The 16,064-nt window shown below is 40.0% G+C and overlaps 1 protein-coding gene across 2 annotated transcripts in view; it reads left to right on the top strand.

The window, feature by feature from the left end:
* The first annotated feature begins 303 nt into the window (after nucleotides 1-303).
* The window catches only part of SLC44A1 (solute carrier family 44 member 1), a 70,324-nt gene continuing 54,563 nt past the window's right edge, over nucleotides 304-16,064 (top strand). Inside the window, exon 1 of one of the 2 annotated variants that reach the window (XM_031507450.3) lies at nucleotides 304-511. In XM_031507450.3, the coding sequence (XP_031363310.1) occupies nucleotides 485-511 (27 nt within the window). In that variant the 5' untranslated portion in view covers nucleotides 304-484. The remainder of the gene's footprint in view (nucleotides 512-16,064) is intronic. The other variant, XM_021534838.4, reaches the window with a different exon arrangement.

Genomic DNA, 16,064 nt, shown 5'->3' with positions numbered 1-16,064 from the left:
ACGAGCCCGGAGCCGGAGCGCGGAGCCGGAGCGCGGAGCCGGAGCGCGGAGCCCGGAGCACGGAGCCCGGAGCCCGGAGCCGGAGCGCGGAGCCGGAGCGCGGAGCGCGGAGCCGGAGCCCGGAGCCCGGAGCGCGGAGCCCGGAGAGCAGAGCGCGGAGCCGGAGCCCGGAGCGCGGAGCCCGGCCGGCCCCGGCGGAGCGGCCCCGCGCCGCCACCGCCGCGCCGGAAGCGGCGGCGGGCAGGTACCCCCCGCGCCGCAGTGCACTGGCCACGCCTCCCGGCGCCGCCCGCCCCCGAGCGGCCGCTGTGGGGAGGAGAATGAGGGGGCGCCGCGGCGGCGCTTCTGCTGCAGCCGCGCTCGTCTGACCGGGCCCCGCGGTCCCCGCCGCTTCCTCCGTGCCGCCCTCCGTACGCCCGGGGCGGGGGAATCGCGGGGAGTGGATGCCTAGCGGGCACCCACGGGGCAGAGACCCGCGGACGCCATGGGCTGCTGCAGCTCCGCCGCGCAGGTGAGTGGCCCGCGTTCCCCTCCCTTTTCCGGCCCTGCCACACCTGGCCCCGGCCCCGGCCCCGCTGCTGTGTGTCCCCTGCCCCGGCCCCGGGTCGGTCCGTGTCGCTGTCCTGTGGCTGCGCAGCCGCTTGTCCCCTCCACAGCCGCGCTCTCTGGCGGCCCTGTGCCCCTCGCCGCGCAGCTCGCCTCAGGCTGGGCTCCGCTGCGCTGCCTCCACCACGGAGCCCCGCTTCCCTGTGGGAAAAGCACCGCTCTGCTGGCTCCCACCACCGAGCCCCGCTTCCCTGTGGGAAAAGCACCGCTCTGCTGGCTCCCACCACGGAGCCCCGCTTCCCTGTGGGAAAAGCACCGCTCTGCTGGCTCCCACCACGGAGCCCCGCTTCCCTGTGGGAAAAGCACCCCCCTCCTACACCTGTAGCGCCGCTCTCCCGTGGCTGCGCACTCTCCTTCGTCCCAGTCTGTACCCACACTCTGCCACTGCTGGAAACCCGTCGCTTTCCCTCCCCACTTCATCCACAGTTCCTCTACCAACAGCTGTGCCCTCCCGTGACTGCGAACACCTTGCTTTCCCCTCCCGTAGCCTTGCTGTTTTGCGCTTGGGTACCATCCCCGTACATTCACTCGCCCAAAGCCTTCATGCACACGAACTGTGCACCCTTTTGCTCCCTCTGTAGCTGTGCTTTTCCCTCTCATGGCTGTGTTCACCCCCACCATAGCTTTGCTCCTTACCATGCTACGCACTTCCACCCTCTGCTTACTGTTCTGAGTGCTGCTTCTCCTGTGGCTCATTTTCACCTTGCCTCTTCTTCCCCAGCCCTTGTTTGGCTTTGCAGTCTGTGGCTTAGGCTGCTCCACTTCCCTGCCATGGCTGCAGCTGCAGCCCTCATGGTTCTCACCTGCCATCCTCGCAGTGCCTTGCACCACTGTCCTGTGATCCCCACCCCAGCTCCCCCCTGCCGTACCTCAGCACATCTCCCTGGGTAGCTCTGCGTGCCCTGCCCTTCCCTGCATCATGTTCTTTGAGGTCCCTACTACCCAACCCGACAGAGAGAAGCTATAGCTTGGGAGAAAAGTCATCAGGCCCAGGGCATCCCTCAAGTCCACTGCCCCTGGAAAGGGAGACTTCTAATCCCAGCCTCCTTCCTCACTCACTGGCCAAGGGTTCAGGTGCCTCCCTACACCCATTTCCCTGTGTGTGATTGGTCCCGTGCACATCTCTTGTTTCCGAGGTCGGGTTTTCTTTCTTCCCCCTCCCCCTTCGCTCTGTTTTGCCCGTACTGACTCCTCTTCCACAGTCGGGAGCTCCACCCAATGCTCCAGTTTGTGGCTCTGCTACCCATTTTAACTTTGCCTTTGAACAACACAGCCAAAACTATGCTGTTTTTTTTTGCGTGGCTCTTTTCTGAAGGCTGTAATACAGACAGTCACGGCTGATGCCCTGGCTGTGGTTTGCTCGCTTGTAAATGTTAGTTTCCTTTGCCTGTATCACTTGCAGTGGCTGAATCCAGCTTCCAGCAGACTGCTTATGTGGGAAAGTCCGTTTCTGCTGTCCCAGATGACTCATCACAGAGACGAGTTTTTGTAGCTCATCCGTTCAGGCAGACTTTTATTTTTATGTAAGAGCTCTGTCCTTCCAATGCAGAACACTGCGGAGAGCTGTCCAGTTGCAATACGAAACATCTTTTCTGTATAGCAAATATGCTGCAAAGAGGAAGGCAATCAGCTTTATGGTGCATGAACAAATGATTTGAATTAAGAGTGAGATACATGCTAAATGTTAGGGGCAGATTTTGAAATTGTTCAGTCACTGCAGTGGAGTGCCAGAGGATATTGTGAATTGTGTATTGTTTGAGGTTTGCTAAAGAAACCCCATATGTTAGATAAGCATCTGTCAGGAGAGGCATAAAGAAAGCTGATACAGACTTGAAGCACTGAATGAAGTTGATGTTTTGAATAAATGTTTGCAAGTCTTTTTCAACCTTATTTTCTGTGATTCCTGTCCAATTTGCTTTTATTGAGTGTTTTCTAGGCCCTTTCTAGCTCTTCTGTATGAATTTGAGTCACAGTTCACTCATCTTTTCTTAAAGGAAAATGCAGGCTTATTTGTGGGTAATGTTAGAGGATGCTGGTTTGCATATCTAGCCTGTTCGTGGATTTCAGGTGACTGATTTTGGGTTTTAGCGAAATTTGTGTTCTGCTGCGAGGTTGTATGATGTTAATAGTATTCTACTAAACTTTACATTTGCCTTCCTTATGTATGGCAAGATACAGTACAACAATTGAGCTTTGCACCCCATACACATATGACTGAAGTATAAACAATGGCAGTTTATTTAATTTCCTAACCATGTCCTATCATCCCTTTTATAATGAAAAAATTGTTGTGTTCCTCATCTACTATGGTCTTTGCACTTCCTCCTCTTACAGTTTTCCTGGTCAGGGGTCCATCAGACATTCCTTCACGTTTTCTCACCCACCTTTTGCTTCTCCATTTGTAGTTTCATATTGGTCTTTGACATAATTGCTCCTCTTATTGTGAACACCCTCATTCCTTACGCCTTTGTTTTTCAAGTAGATTTCTCATTAAGTTTATTTTTCAGTGCTCTAGCGTATTTGATCTTCATCTGCTAATCCCTGTTTCTGTTTCTGACAGAAATGATTACTTCTGTTTTGATGCTAACAACCATCTTATCTGATTACTGCATCTCCAAGTCCTTTTGTCATGACTGCCACCTTCTCCTCTCATTTCTGATAATTTCTTTGATAATTTCTGATAGATTTCTTTGTAGTTTTATTCATTGCTTTTATTTCATACTCAATTATCCATTTTTCCCCCTTGGTATGTTTTCCAGTTACTTTGCTTTGCAGGCTGTCTGAAGGCCTCTGTCTTAGGCCTTTTCCTATGCCTCTTGCCCAGCAGAATCTAAAGGTTTCCAGAGAAAAACTGATTAGAATTGACATGTTTACCTTTATTTAGCACTATTGATTGCTGCTTACAGAGATGTATTCTCATGTTTGTTTTCTGCTTTTTCTGCCTTTTTAACTACCCAAAGCCCTATTCATTCAGTTTTTCTGTTTTAATTTCACAGGTTTTTACATCCTGCTGCTGTCTAATTCCCTTCCTGATTTTATTCTGAGCTGCTATTCTCCATCCTTGAAAATAACAGCACTCTAGTCTGTTTACCTTATTTTCCAAATTCCTGAACAGAGAAATATATGGTTGTTGCCACACATTCTTTCCTCTTCATATTAAGTAAATTCCAGTCCAGATTCTGTGTTGTGCTGAAATTGTCTCCAGTTGTCTCTCTACAGGCTTTTTGTGCCCAGGGTGCAAGGATTCCATGTCTTTCTTACCCTCCTTGGTCTCTGTTGCTTTCAATAGCATATGTAATCCTATACCATATGATGTCTTGTTCTCCCTGGGTTGTGTGTAGTGCCACAGAATTTTCTGAGCTGGAAGGAACCCACAATCCAGTTGCTAAGTGAGTGGTCCGTAGAAGGATAGTGCTGTTGTTTTGCAATTATTCATTGCCTTCTACTCTCTGATTATTGTTTATTTGCCACTACTCGTCTGTGGTTATACTTCCAATCTTCCCCCTGCTTTTGTTAACTTCTTATTTTACCAAATTTATCAGCTTTATCTGTTAAGAGTCATGTTAAATTAAACTTATTACGACCATACCAGATTTTCTTCCAGATGAGCTAATTCTTTCTGTTGCTCCACTGCTGTTTAGCCTGTTGAGGTGATTAGAACTGGAGTACTTATTTTCCAGTTTTTCTTATTTTCATTTTGGTATTCCATGGTTGCACAAAGTTCTTTCACTTCCCCTGGTGTAGTATTTTCTATGATCCCTGCTACTTCTTTATCATCCCAACTAGAATTCTTCTTTACTTCTTGTTTCTTTTCAGTGTTATGTGTTGTTTCTTCCTCCTTTTACTAAGGCGTTGTCATCTTTTTTCTTTAGGGGTTTGTGTAATTCTGTACTTATTTAGGATCACTAAGGTGTCATTTTTTTGTGCTTGCTGTCTCTTTACTATCACCATCTTGAACCTTGAGCTTGTAGAGAAAAGCTTGTGCAATGTCAGCTACATCTTAGCAGTTGTCTTAAAGCAGTCTTGTTATCTGTTGTTCGTTATCATGAACAAATCTTCCTAATATTTCTTTGAATTGTTGTTTAGCCAAAGTTTGCTATCCTATATGAGATGAAAACCTGTAAAGGAAGGAAGAAATACTGAGGTGGGATTTCTGTCTCCTGTTTGGTATTGCTGTTACCTGTCAGTACCTTCATGTTGTTTCAGCCCAGTGTCCTCTCTTGGCCTGTATTTATCATGAGATGGGTGCTTTCACAAGAAAGGTGCTTCTGTCTGGATGCATCTCTTTTGTCATGTATCTGCTGTGCAACAAAGCTTAAATTCCATCTTACTTTTAATAGAGGTAACTCTAGTTTGAGTTTGTGGGGGTTTTTTTGTATGTGTTCTATTTTGGAAATTATCTTTTCTACTTAAATGTAGGGATCTTTTTAACAAATGGTGCAGAAGTTCTGAGTTGTTAAAATAATTGCTTTTCTTTCAAATCCTTATTTTTACTGAGAAAGAAAAATGGAGTTGAGTGCTGGTATTCTCTTCCCTGGCTTTTCATTATTCTCCTTTTCCAGTGATATTTTCTTCTATGTCACAGCATCAATCCATTTTAAAACTGGATTTTAAGGAAGCAACTGTTGGAGTTCATTACTCCTATGTTGCCACAACTGTTAGGCTGTGCTGTAAATCTATTTTTTTGAACTAATCTGTATAGGTTCTTTGTTTCTTTTTAAGCAAGAAACTTATCTTACAGTATAACTCAAATTGCTCCATTTTCTAGTTTATAGCATAGTTCTGTAAAGTTTGCATTGTTATATCTGAGGGGACAGAAATTCATAGATTGTGAAAGGGAATGACATGTGAGGAGAGACAGACCTTAAACTGCCTTCTCATGGAACAGTTGTAACACAAAATCTCCCTTCCTGCTGTTCTACAATGGTAGTAGCTGATAGTAGTTATAAGGTGTGTTTGCTTTGGCAGCACGTTATAGGAAACAAGACAATTTATTCAAGTCTTAGTGTTTGTGTTGCTATTGGAAAATACTTTGTGTGTTTAATTCCTAATTTTTTGCAAAATTGAGTAGTTCTGAGGAATATCTCTTCCAACCATTATGGGCAATACAAGACTACTAATTGTACATCAGCCGCATATCTTCAGTTGTCAGAGGTTCTTGCAGTCTTATGAGTTTAAGAGGCATCAAAATGTGCCTGCTTCATTCTGGGCATTGGGTACCATCGTGGAAGAAGACTGGACAAATAATGGTGAAGGGACACAGAATAAATTGTGAATTTTCCTTCCAGGAGATAGAAAGTGATTTCCCTTCCAATATATTGACAGTAGATGAGGCTTCTGTTTTAGCCTCTGGTAAGCAGATATTGTAAGAAGGATGAAGTGTACAAGCTGGATCCAAGAACATGCTAATGATAAGGCATCTCATGGAGTTGCTTCTGTATTTCTGGTCTGTAAGCTCTGTTACTTTTCTGTGAAGCATGAGATGTCCTTTTATAAATGCTGTCACAAGCAACTGCACAACCTGTGCAAATAATTCCTTTTGATCTTGACATAGAAATATTTCAACTACATAGATACTTGTGAGTACTCTATAAAATTCATTGAGTTTTTCCTACTGAGGACTAGCTGATCTGAGGTTCAGACTACCCTTCAGTTGTATCACTTAAAATTTGTAGGTAGTGAGTTATTTCCTTTACTTTGCCAGGTAATTCAAACATTGACATTTTAAGAGCTTCAGGAAGTGATAGCTTGTACTAGGAACAAGCATGGGACATAGCAAAAATTACAATTTTTTTGCAAAAAATTTTTTTTGATGAAATGAGAACAGTTTTGGAGAAGACTGATTATCTTGTAGTGATAATAGTGAATGCTAAATCCAAAACTTGCTAATCTATTTGGCATCAAGATTGCTGTCAGCCATGAGAATTTTAGATTAATAATTGTGAAGGTATGTTAGGTATCACCCAAATGATGGCTTTTATTTGTGATTGTTAAGTAGTGAAGTTGTTAACTGTCTTTATGCTGCTTTGAAGGCAAGCTTTGGCAGTAACTGTGCATCCCTTTGCTGTATTTGCACTGACTAATTTTTGTTCCTATGAACTTAGCTCAGTGATTTCTTTTGTGAAAAATAGAACTTGCAAACCAATTTAACAGAAACTGTGTATTTGAAATTTTTTTTTTTTTAATCTTTCCCCCTCTGAAGCAGCTTCTAGAAAATTGTGTAAATGTTATGCTTATGCATGCTAAAAATGGTTATGCAGTGTTGTCAGGCTACTTCTACCTGTTGATTAAACTGATTACTAATTTTTACCTTTGTTTTGTGAAACTGTACTGAAAGCTTGGCTATAAATTTTTAGAGCCAAGAGTTTTTGAATATCTAATAAGGTTCTTTTAGGTCATTCTACCACTTCGATGTTTTCCAGACTTCTGCAGTAAATAAATGTCATTGCATTCGTTGGCCTGCTTTTGCTAGGTCCCTTCTTCTTCTTTTTTTTTTTTTCTTTTCTTTTTTTCTTTTTTATTTCATTTTTTTGTGGGTTGTTTTGGGGTATTTTGTTTTGTTCTTTTAAATCTTCTAGGCAAGCCATTTTCTAATGTGGAATAGAAGTGTACATTTGTATGACAACAGCCTCAAGAGCATCTGTATGTATATTTAAGAAGAGAAAAGTGCCAAGTTAATTTGAAGTTCAGCTTTACAGTCCAAAACTTTAGTTTTTTCTGCTTTAATATTTCAACACCCAGTATGCAATGCAGTATAAGAATAGACTATGATTGCTGGTATCTTGGAAAGCTGATTCCATACTGCACTTTTACATGCTAGTTTCTAGCAGCTGCTATTTTTATCAGTAGTGTTGCTAGACTATGGTGAAGAGCATGAGCAGAATATGGTGACTTGTACCTGATAATATATATTGTGCCTGCTCTTAATTAATGTAGTTAAGGCAGCTGTCTACAGCACAAATGAGAACAGGCCTGTTTTGTTTTGGTTTTGTTTTAAATCAGAGCCACTCTTGCTGCACTCCAGATATTTGACAGAGGAAGAGACCTCTGAATGTTGTATGCAGATCTACAGAAACAAAACAGGAAAGTCATTTAAGTACTTTGTTCAAGGTCATTGTAACCAGGTTCTGCAAATGCTTTGTCAGACTTCCCCTAGTTTGTAGTGAAAAACTGCAAAATTATTGTCTAGTTATAAGGAAATATGTTTATGCAATAAGCTAAGGGCCTGATATATTTCCTTTTCCATTCTCCTCCCACTTTTTCTTACATAAATCATATGGAGCTTTCTTAGTATTAGTTCCTGTTAATCTAATATACGTTCAATGTCCTCAAGTGCTGCCCTCTTATTATATAATCCTGAGTGTTTTTCTTTTTTGTTATGCCAGAATTTTGAACATATAAGCCCATTTGTATTTAAGCAATTTTGATTTTCACTTGGCAAACACATTTGAATATAGGATGCATTTTGAAGCAGTGTGTATGAAACTGCTGTGAATGTCCCTGTACGTGGCAGCACTGTTAGTTCTCACAGCAGTGCTGTGCAGGCCATGAGCTCCTAATGAGCTGCGATTTACATGAAGACAGTGCAAAGAACAGGAACAGCGTTTTCTATGGAGTGTGCTCCACATCTCATGTGGAGATCAGTAATTGGAGAGCTCTGCCCTGGGATTGCTGGTAGGTTTTTTGGGTGTCCTGCGATAAAGCTAACATTTGAAAGTAAAGTGTGTTTTTCATTGCATGTTTTACTAGTTGTAAATTAGAAAATATTTTGTAATTTGGGATTTGCAGTCTGTAGAAGTAATAAAATTTGGAATTTTGTGACAAGCAATGGAAAATTCAAATGTAGTGCAGTAACTTGGTATGTGCAAAATGTCTTCAGAAGTGAAGAAATGTTTTGATTTTTTTGGTTTTGTGGTTTTGGAGGGGGAAGTTGTAGGTTTTGGGGGGGGGTTGTGGTTTGTTTTGGTTTTGTTGCTTTAGGTGTTTATTATTGTTATTGTTTTGGTTTTGTTTGCTTGACTGATTTTTTATTAATGATTAAGAACCATGGAAGTACCAAAATTGCTTTGAGATGGATATTTTAAGCCCCTGAAAATATTACTGTGATAATTGTAAAATATCCTTATTTATTGCTGTTTTGAAATACTTAATAATGTATAATGAAGAAAATAAAACCACAACTAAATACTTTTGAGACTTGAAAAACAGGACTTTTGTCTGCAGATGGCCTGATCTCTAAGCTTCAGAACTGCAGCAGGTGTGCTGATTATGTCAGCTTTATTTAATCATCTGTGTTATGTTTCAAGATAAATATTTAAGTTGTTGATTGGGGTGGAGGTATGTAATCAAGGAGTTTTGAAGCAATATTTAGTATGAGTTGACTAAAGACGAATGGAAGATGATCTACAACACAACATATAAATGGAAGATGATCTACAACACAATATAACATTCAAGGGTGAAGTCTCTATGTATTAGTTTTCAGGGTAAACATCCTTATATTACACCATTAGTAATACTGTAAGTGATACATTATGTGATCTCAATTTTGTTTACCTTATGTTAAAAACTTATAAATACTGCTGGTACTATTAGCAAAATAGAAGATGTGGACATATTGAATTAATGGTATTCTTAATATCTGAAGAGAAGCAAAGGATAAATTCATTACCTTTTGGTGGATAAAGCAGTATTACACCATCAGAAAACTTCTTGTAGCATTATTTTTGAGTTTCATACTTGTAACGGGCAGGTGGATCTTTTCAGTGGACAGGGCATTAGAGAAGAGGTTGTGGATTGTGAAGTTGTTAGGAAAGTAAGGATATGGGTGCCTCTATGTAAAGTACAATAAAATGCAATAAAAATACAATAAAATAAAATATGGCAGTAGGTACAAAATGCGACTAGTGTCTGTTTTGCAGTAAATTGAAAAATACACTGTTTTGTAATGAGATTGAAGCAGAAATTCTACAAAAATGGAATGCTGGACTTCACTGTGACTTGCATGTCCTATTAATGGAGTTCCTTTTGGAATTATCCCAAGGTGTTTTGGCTTCTTTCTAGAGATGACTGGGACATGCTGCAGCAGTGCTACAGTGACAAGCTCTTTTGTCCCTTTAAGTGGGAGACATTGCTTTGGTTTTCTAAGTCTCTGGCAACTCAAGCTTCTGCCTCCCATGAGAATGCAACCATTAACAATCTCTTTGAGGTTGGAGCAATAGTCCTCTTTCCCAGAGGTAGATCCAGGCCAAGTCTACACTAATAATTATTTTATCGTGTTTATGGAGGTATTCTAATCGATACAGTGTAGTTCATTCTTCCGGGGAGCTGGTATGGTTTAGTAGAGTAAAAGTTTGCACTTGCTAGTGTGATTTCCTGTTCAGTAGTAATGGAGGTGTACCAATAATATGCTGTCTGAATTCATGATAAAGTGCTGTAAGCTGCTGTTTGTTTAGTGCTTTGTGTGAGCACCTTATAGGTCATGCATAGGAAGTCTGTAGGGAATGGTGAACATTTTAACTAAGTCATCTGTATATATTATTCTTAGGCTTCCTGGTGGAGTAAGCTAAGGGTTTTTTATAAATATGTAACATGGTTAGTAATGTCATGAACTGAAAGTAGGCTTCATTCTTCAAGACTTTGTTGTGCACACTTAGTAGATTCACCACGTGAAAGTTTTATAGAGACAACTAGTTTATTTGAGTTTTATCTTTGTTCTCTGAAATGTACTTCTGTGGAAAATTGAATGTAAGCTTGGGGTGAGGACTTGTGGTCTCTTTCTCTTTAGGCTCTAAGATCAAGGTCTGTTCAGAGGGGAAGAAGTTTCATTACAGTAATATGCAGCTGCTGCTAGTTCTTTTAAACAGCTGCATAATGTAGAAAAGTACCATGTCTTGGACAGAAAAATGACGTCTCTGTTAAACCTCTTGCATTGGAAACAGTTTGGTAAACTAGTAAATTATGGCTTATCTTATTTGTAGGCAGAATGCTTCACAGTAAAGGTCAACATGTAATTAGTACTGTTCTTTAGTTTGTAAAGATGTAAAATGGGTAAAATAGCATCTCCTTAAATGTCTGTTAGGAAACACTGATAAATGTTTCAAGAACTCTCTTTTTCTTCTGTGTGGGTATGTTTCAATAGCATTTGAAGGTGCAGGGTTAAACTTGGCTTGCAGGACAGCTTCTTGGTCTTGGATGACAGCTTCTTGGATGACTTCTTGGTCATCACGTTTTTAACCTGGCTTGTCCAATTCCCAAGGAGGCATCCTTATATGTCATTTGGTGGTATGCACCAGTATTGCAAATGGACCCTCCAATTTTGAAAGGTTGAACATGCATCATAGGTGTGAAATTTATGTATTCTATACTCACAATGCTACTGGAATAAACTAAATGCTATTTATATGATCAGGTGAATCAGTGGTACTTTATCAGAACCAGTCTGCCTTCTAGGAAAAGTGGATGTTGCAGGACTTTGGCAGTTTCCACAAAAGATGTCAATTGGGATCAAAAAAGATACAGATCAAAAAATCCTTTTTTGCCTGTAAAGGCCATTTATTAATGCTCTGTGCACAGTGGCTGTTTGTCTTCTATGAAGTTAGCTACCCAGTAATTTCTGAATTTTAATTTAAATAAACAAAGAGCAGTTATGTCTATTTACTCTTCTGTATTGCATTACAGTTGTATGTATTCTGGGTCAGGATGTTACATCAAGGTGATGAAACAATAGAGAATTTAAAGGAGATGTAGTTAGATGAATATGGTTCTTGGGATAGGGTTTTGTAACAAATTATCTTAACATTAGTGTACATAACTATCTGAATGAAGTTGTGATATTTTTCTTACAACCTCACGTTTGTATACAAATTGGAATACTAACTTATACTCACTAGCTAAAGTGGAGCCTAGAGTCTAACCTCTAGGCTCTGACCTGTAACTCCTTTTCATCCAGTGGTCGTAACTGATGCCAGTTTTTCACTGGGTTGTCCTTAATTCGTCCCTCTTGCCTCACTAGCACCTGAATTTTCTTCTTCTTGAAACAAGTAATCTGACCACCACAAGACATTTTCTTTCTGCTTCCTGTACTATCATGATGTTGCGGCATCATCAGTTGATAGCAGATTCCTTCTTTATCCTTATCGTTGCTACCTACCCACGGCTTGATTATCTGTATATGTAGTGCTGCAGATGTTCTCTATGGGTTTCTTGCTTCAGTCTCATCACTCCCAAATTTTACATTGCATGAGATACGTTGTGTTCAAAATAAATTCTCTGTAGCTCCCTGCATCTGTAATCTGTTAAAATGCTGTGTTTTTTCATCTTTTTATGCTCTTATATGGGTTTCATTCTGGTTATGGCACATCAGTGCTTGTATGGCAGCATCCAGTACTGCAATTACAGTTTACAGTGAAAGTGGTTTTGGCTATGGTGGTTCTGGCAATTCCTGTACAGAAGTATATTGCAGTATGCAGAGGAGACCTACTCTTCGGTGCTGCAAAGGTATATTTTGTAAGTGGCAGTAATAAAGAAATATGGAAGGGGGATTTCTATTCTTGTTTTGGAGTGATTGGATGCAATGAATAGCAAGAAAATAACCTCTTTGCATTTGCATGCAAGTACTTTTAGTCTTGAGAATGTATAGTTCTGAATTCAGCTAGGAAAAACCAATAGTTAATGTCATGACATTCTTCCTGCTTCCTCTTTTGCAAGATAAGTCTTAATTGTAGATATCCATTTTTCTAGTGTGTAGTTCTAAAACATTATTTTAAAATTGTGGCACCTGGGGGTTTTGATTTGGTTTTGAGTTTGCTAAGTCTTGTGCAAAATGGATAAATGCAAACTTCTGAACATGCTTATTTTCGTTCTTGAGTAAGTAACTTATAAAATCAGCACAGAAGAGCTGTTATGAGCAGCACATGTTCCCAACCTGGAAGAGAAAGACTGGTTTGCCAGCCTTTCCCTTCTGACTGATAGTGCTGCAGATTCTCTGTGCTTTCATGACAGTACATGCTTTGTTAGTGGCAAGAATACCCTTAGAGACCATAGTATAAATTATGGAAGCTGTGTTTTAAAGGAAAACTTGAAATGAATCTAAGAATTTCCATTTTTTTTTCTCTAGCTTTCTTGCATAAGCAAATACTGCAGGCTCCTAATCTATCTGGAAGAAAAGCTAAAATGAATAGAAATGCTGATTTAGGATATCAGGCAAAGCATGTCTGCTAAAATGTTATGGCGTTTCAGTCGCAATGGGTACAAAGCACAGTTTACAGATTGCAGAACAAACAACCTCTGTTAGGCCTTACATTGACCATAGATTAACAATTTATGTCGCCAAAGCATGAAAATCAGTCTTGAGTAAATGCTTAAGGGTGTAGAGTACACAGGGAGCAATCACTGGAGAGACACAGACACCAATATCAAAGACAAGGATAAAGGACTGTGAAGCTATGGAACAGGATGCATTGGGAATCCACAATACAAGGAAGCAACTGGGAAGAAAACAGTATACAGGTAATGGTAGCTAGCTTGGGTTTTAGTGAGATCTGGGGACAAGAAAGATTGGACAGGCTAGAGGAGAGAGGTGTTGTTTTAAACATGTATAATTTCACACCTTGATACCATGCTAGGTGGTTAGATTTTAAATTAGTAAGTGTCTAGTACCTGTTGAGTTTCCTCCTACGAACTCTTTTGTTTAGAATACCTTCCTGGGTTTTTTTTGGGTGAGGTTTTTTTGGTTTTTTTGGGTTTTTTTTTGGTTGGGTTTTTTTTTTTTTGGGTGTTTTTTGAATTTGTTTTGTTAATGCTTTTTTTTTTTTTTAAGTTGGCTTTTTTTCAGCATAGTAAGAACCATAGGCAGAAAATTAATTTATCTGTGTAACTTTCTGACTATGTTCTATGTTATGGCATTTCAAGTTTCTTTTTAACATAAAAATTGCAGTCCACTTAGTAAGTAAAATGGATTACTTAAGGTAACTGTGACTAGTCAGACAACTGAAATCCTTGCCAGAGCTATTCTAGAGACTTTTAAAAATCCTATTAAAAGATTTTGTATGCAGATGGTAGAGGATAAAAAAAAAAAACAACAAAGCACACTCTGCAATGCATTTTGCTGCTCCCTCTTTTGCCAAGGGCAGTTTGCTCTTAAGACGGCAGCTGTAGCTGAAATTTATCTCTGCTGTTTGTAAATAAAAATAAATTTTAAAAGAATTTAGAGTTCTTGGAGTGAATTTAGGAATAGGAAGCATGAAGCCTTACATATTTCATGCAATTATGATTATGCTAATTATAACAACATAAATGTCACAATCTTGTTGTAAATGTTAAGTTCAAAGTGTGTTAGTTATAAGTATGAACTGCTAGGATCAGAAGATTCAGTTTATTAAATGTGAGTTGTAGAGTGCATAATGTGACCTTTTAGCACCTCTCTCTACTGGTTACTGAGGAAAAGCTAAAGAAGTTTTACTGTTCAGAACCTACAGTGAATTTACAGTTTGAATTACAGTATTTTTCACATCTATAAAACTATATTCATCACATCTGCAAGTGGAACTTCCTTAATAAATATTGCAAAATTAGCTTGGAATTCCCCAATGCAAAGTTGGACTACTTAGAAAACTGCATTTTTTGAAGTCTGATGCATGCTGGATTTCATTTATTTACCCAGCTTTTAGCTTTCTAATGGTAGTATATGAAAAGGTTGCTTTTTGCTTGTGCTTAAAAAAGCCAAAGTTATGGATACCAAAAAAATCACCTTGCTAATACCATGCAAGTTACATGCTACTGCTTGTTTTTTTTTTTTTTTTTTTTAATTTAATTAAAAATAGACAAAATACATACTGGAGATAAAAGCTGTTGACATTTCATCCATTCTGTGCTAATTCAGTACTGACATTTGCTACCTTGTCAGCAAAATCTTGAAGATTCTTCAGTGTTGCAGTCCGTGGTGGTGGCGGACGCAGCCTTCCCCGAGAGCGTCTTGCAGCAGTGGTGGGAGCCATGAGAGCACCAGCACACACTGACACACACACATGAATAAACTCAACAGGATGACACACGAGGGTCCAGGCATGCAGTTCCAACATGCTTTATTTATTTCAGGCTATGCTGAAGGCATCCAAGGGCCAAAGACGGGAGGCAAAGGAGAGTTTGGGATATAAGCACAGAAAAAGAGGGGGCAGAGGAGAGTGTCAGGGATCCAATGAACTGAGGGCTCAGGAGTGGTATGCAGGGAATGCCAGGGTGGATAGGTGGAGACAAAAACCACTGGGAAGACAGGGAAGGGAGAGCTAACAGAACATGAACATATAAGGGTAAAATGGGTAAGGAAGGCCAATGGGCTGATGGAGAGGACAGAACTGAGACAAATTAACATAGTGCTAATGTTGATTAGCAGAGCACCTTGGGGGAAGCTTCTTTCCTTGCCCTGAGCTGTGAGGAATGCCCAGAGCCTAAGGTGTATCTATCCAGAAAATTGCTATTGTATTTTCCCAGTAGGGTCACAGGCCTCCACACTTCAGAGTCTTAAGAAAAAAAAAGACAAAAAAAGCCCAACATAATTTCAACAGTTTATGCCCCTATGCCCCATGGTTTGTCTTTGCAGAGGACAGTTGTATATGTATTCTCATTATATCAGTCCTGTTTTCTTCTTCAAGGATTAAAACTGTGTCTACAGCTTTTGTGTTTCAGTCAATATATCTAAAAATACAGTGTTTGGGAGCCTGTTGAAAAAGCTTGTCATTTTAACTGGTATTTTTGAAAGTAGCTGTAATCAGTATTTTTGATATAACTAATTCTTATTTGCTGTTTAGTTTTGTGTTATAGCTAGTGCTTATTCTTTTCCTGAAACCTTTTTGCCTAAATGACTGTTTATAAGTCTCTTAATTATCTTAGTGATGTATACATACTTGAGACTTATACCTCATGAGCAGCAAACTATGTGAATTACTTACAGCTACCTCCATCATTGAGTATTCCAAATTTAATTATACAACTTTCCTTTCTGGCACCATAGCAGTACAGATGAAGGATTTCTTCACTGAAGTGTTAAGCTCAGCTGCCTTATGGCAGGTAGAAAACTATTCCTTAAACAGCAATTTATTGCCTCCTGTCTACATACATGGTTCTTGTTCAGCCTGCCAATAGTATTTGAAAACTTAGGGGTCTTTGAAAAGTTTAATCCTTCCTGGAAATCAGATTACTGGAAGGTATCTGTAGAAGACTGCAATAGGCGATATTGTTAGTTTCATGCCATTGATTTCTGTTTCCTGTTAAAAAGATTAGTGAAAATAACCTGTATTTTGGATAAATATTTGTAAATTTCTAGATAAATTAACTATTTTCTGGGTAAGTAACTATTTTACATGAGCCTTACTTTTTAAGTCTCTCAACTAAGCTTCCTCAACTGTCTTGGCATTTAAAGTTGGCTCCTGCTGTAGGTAAATTACCTGTAGAATAATTTT

Source organism: Lonchura striata, chromosome Z (assembly GCF_050655825.1).
Source record: "Lonchura striata isolate lonStrDom1 chromosome Z, ASM5065582v1, whole genome shotgun sequence".
NCBI classification, from domain to species: Eukaryota; Metazoa; Chordata; class Aves; order Passeriformes; family Estrildidae; genus Lonchura; species Lonchura striata.
Note: the sequence above shows the minus strand (reverse complement) of the source record. Positions and strands in the feature narration are given on the sequence as shown.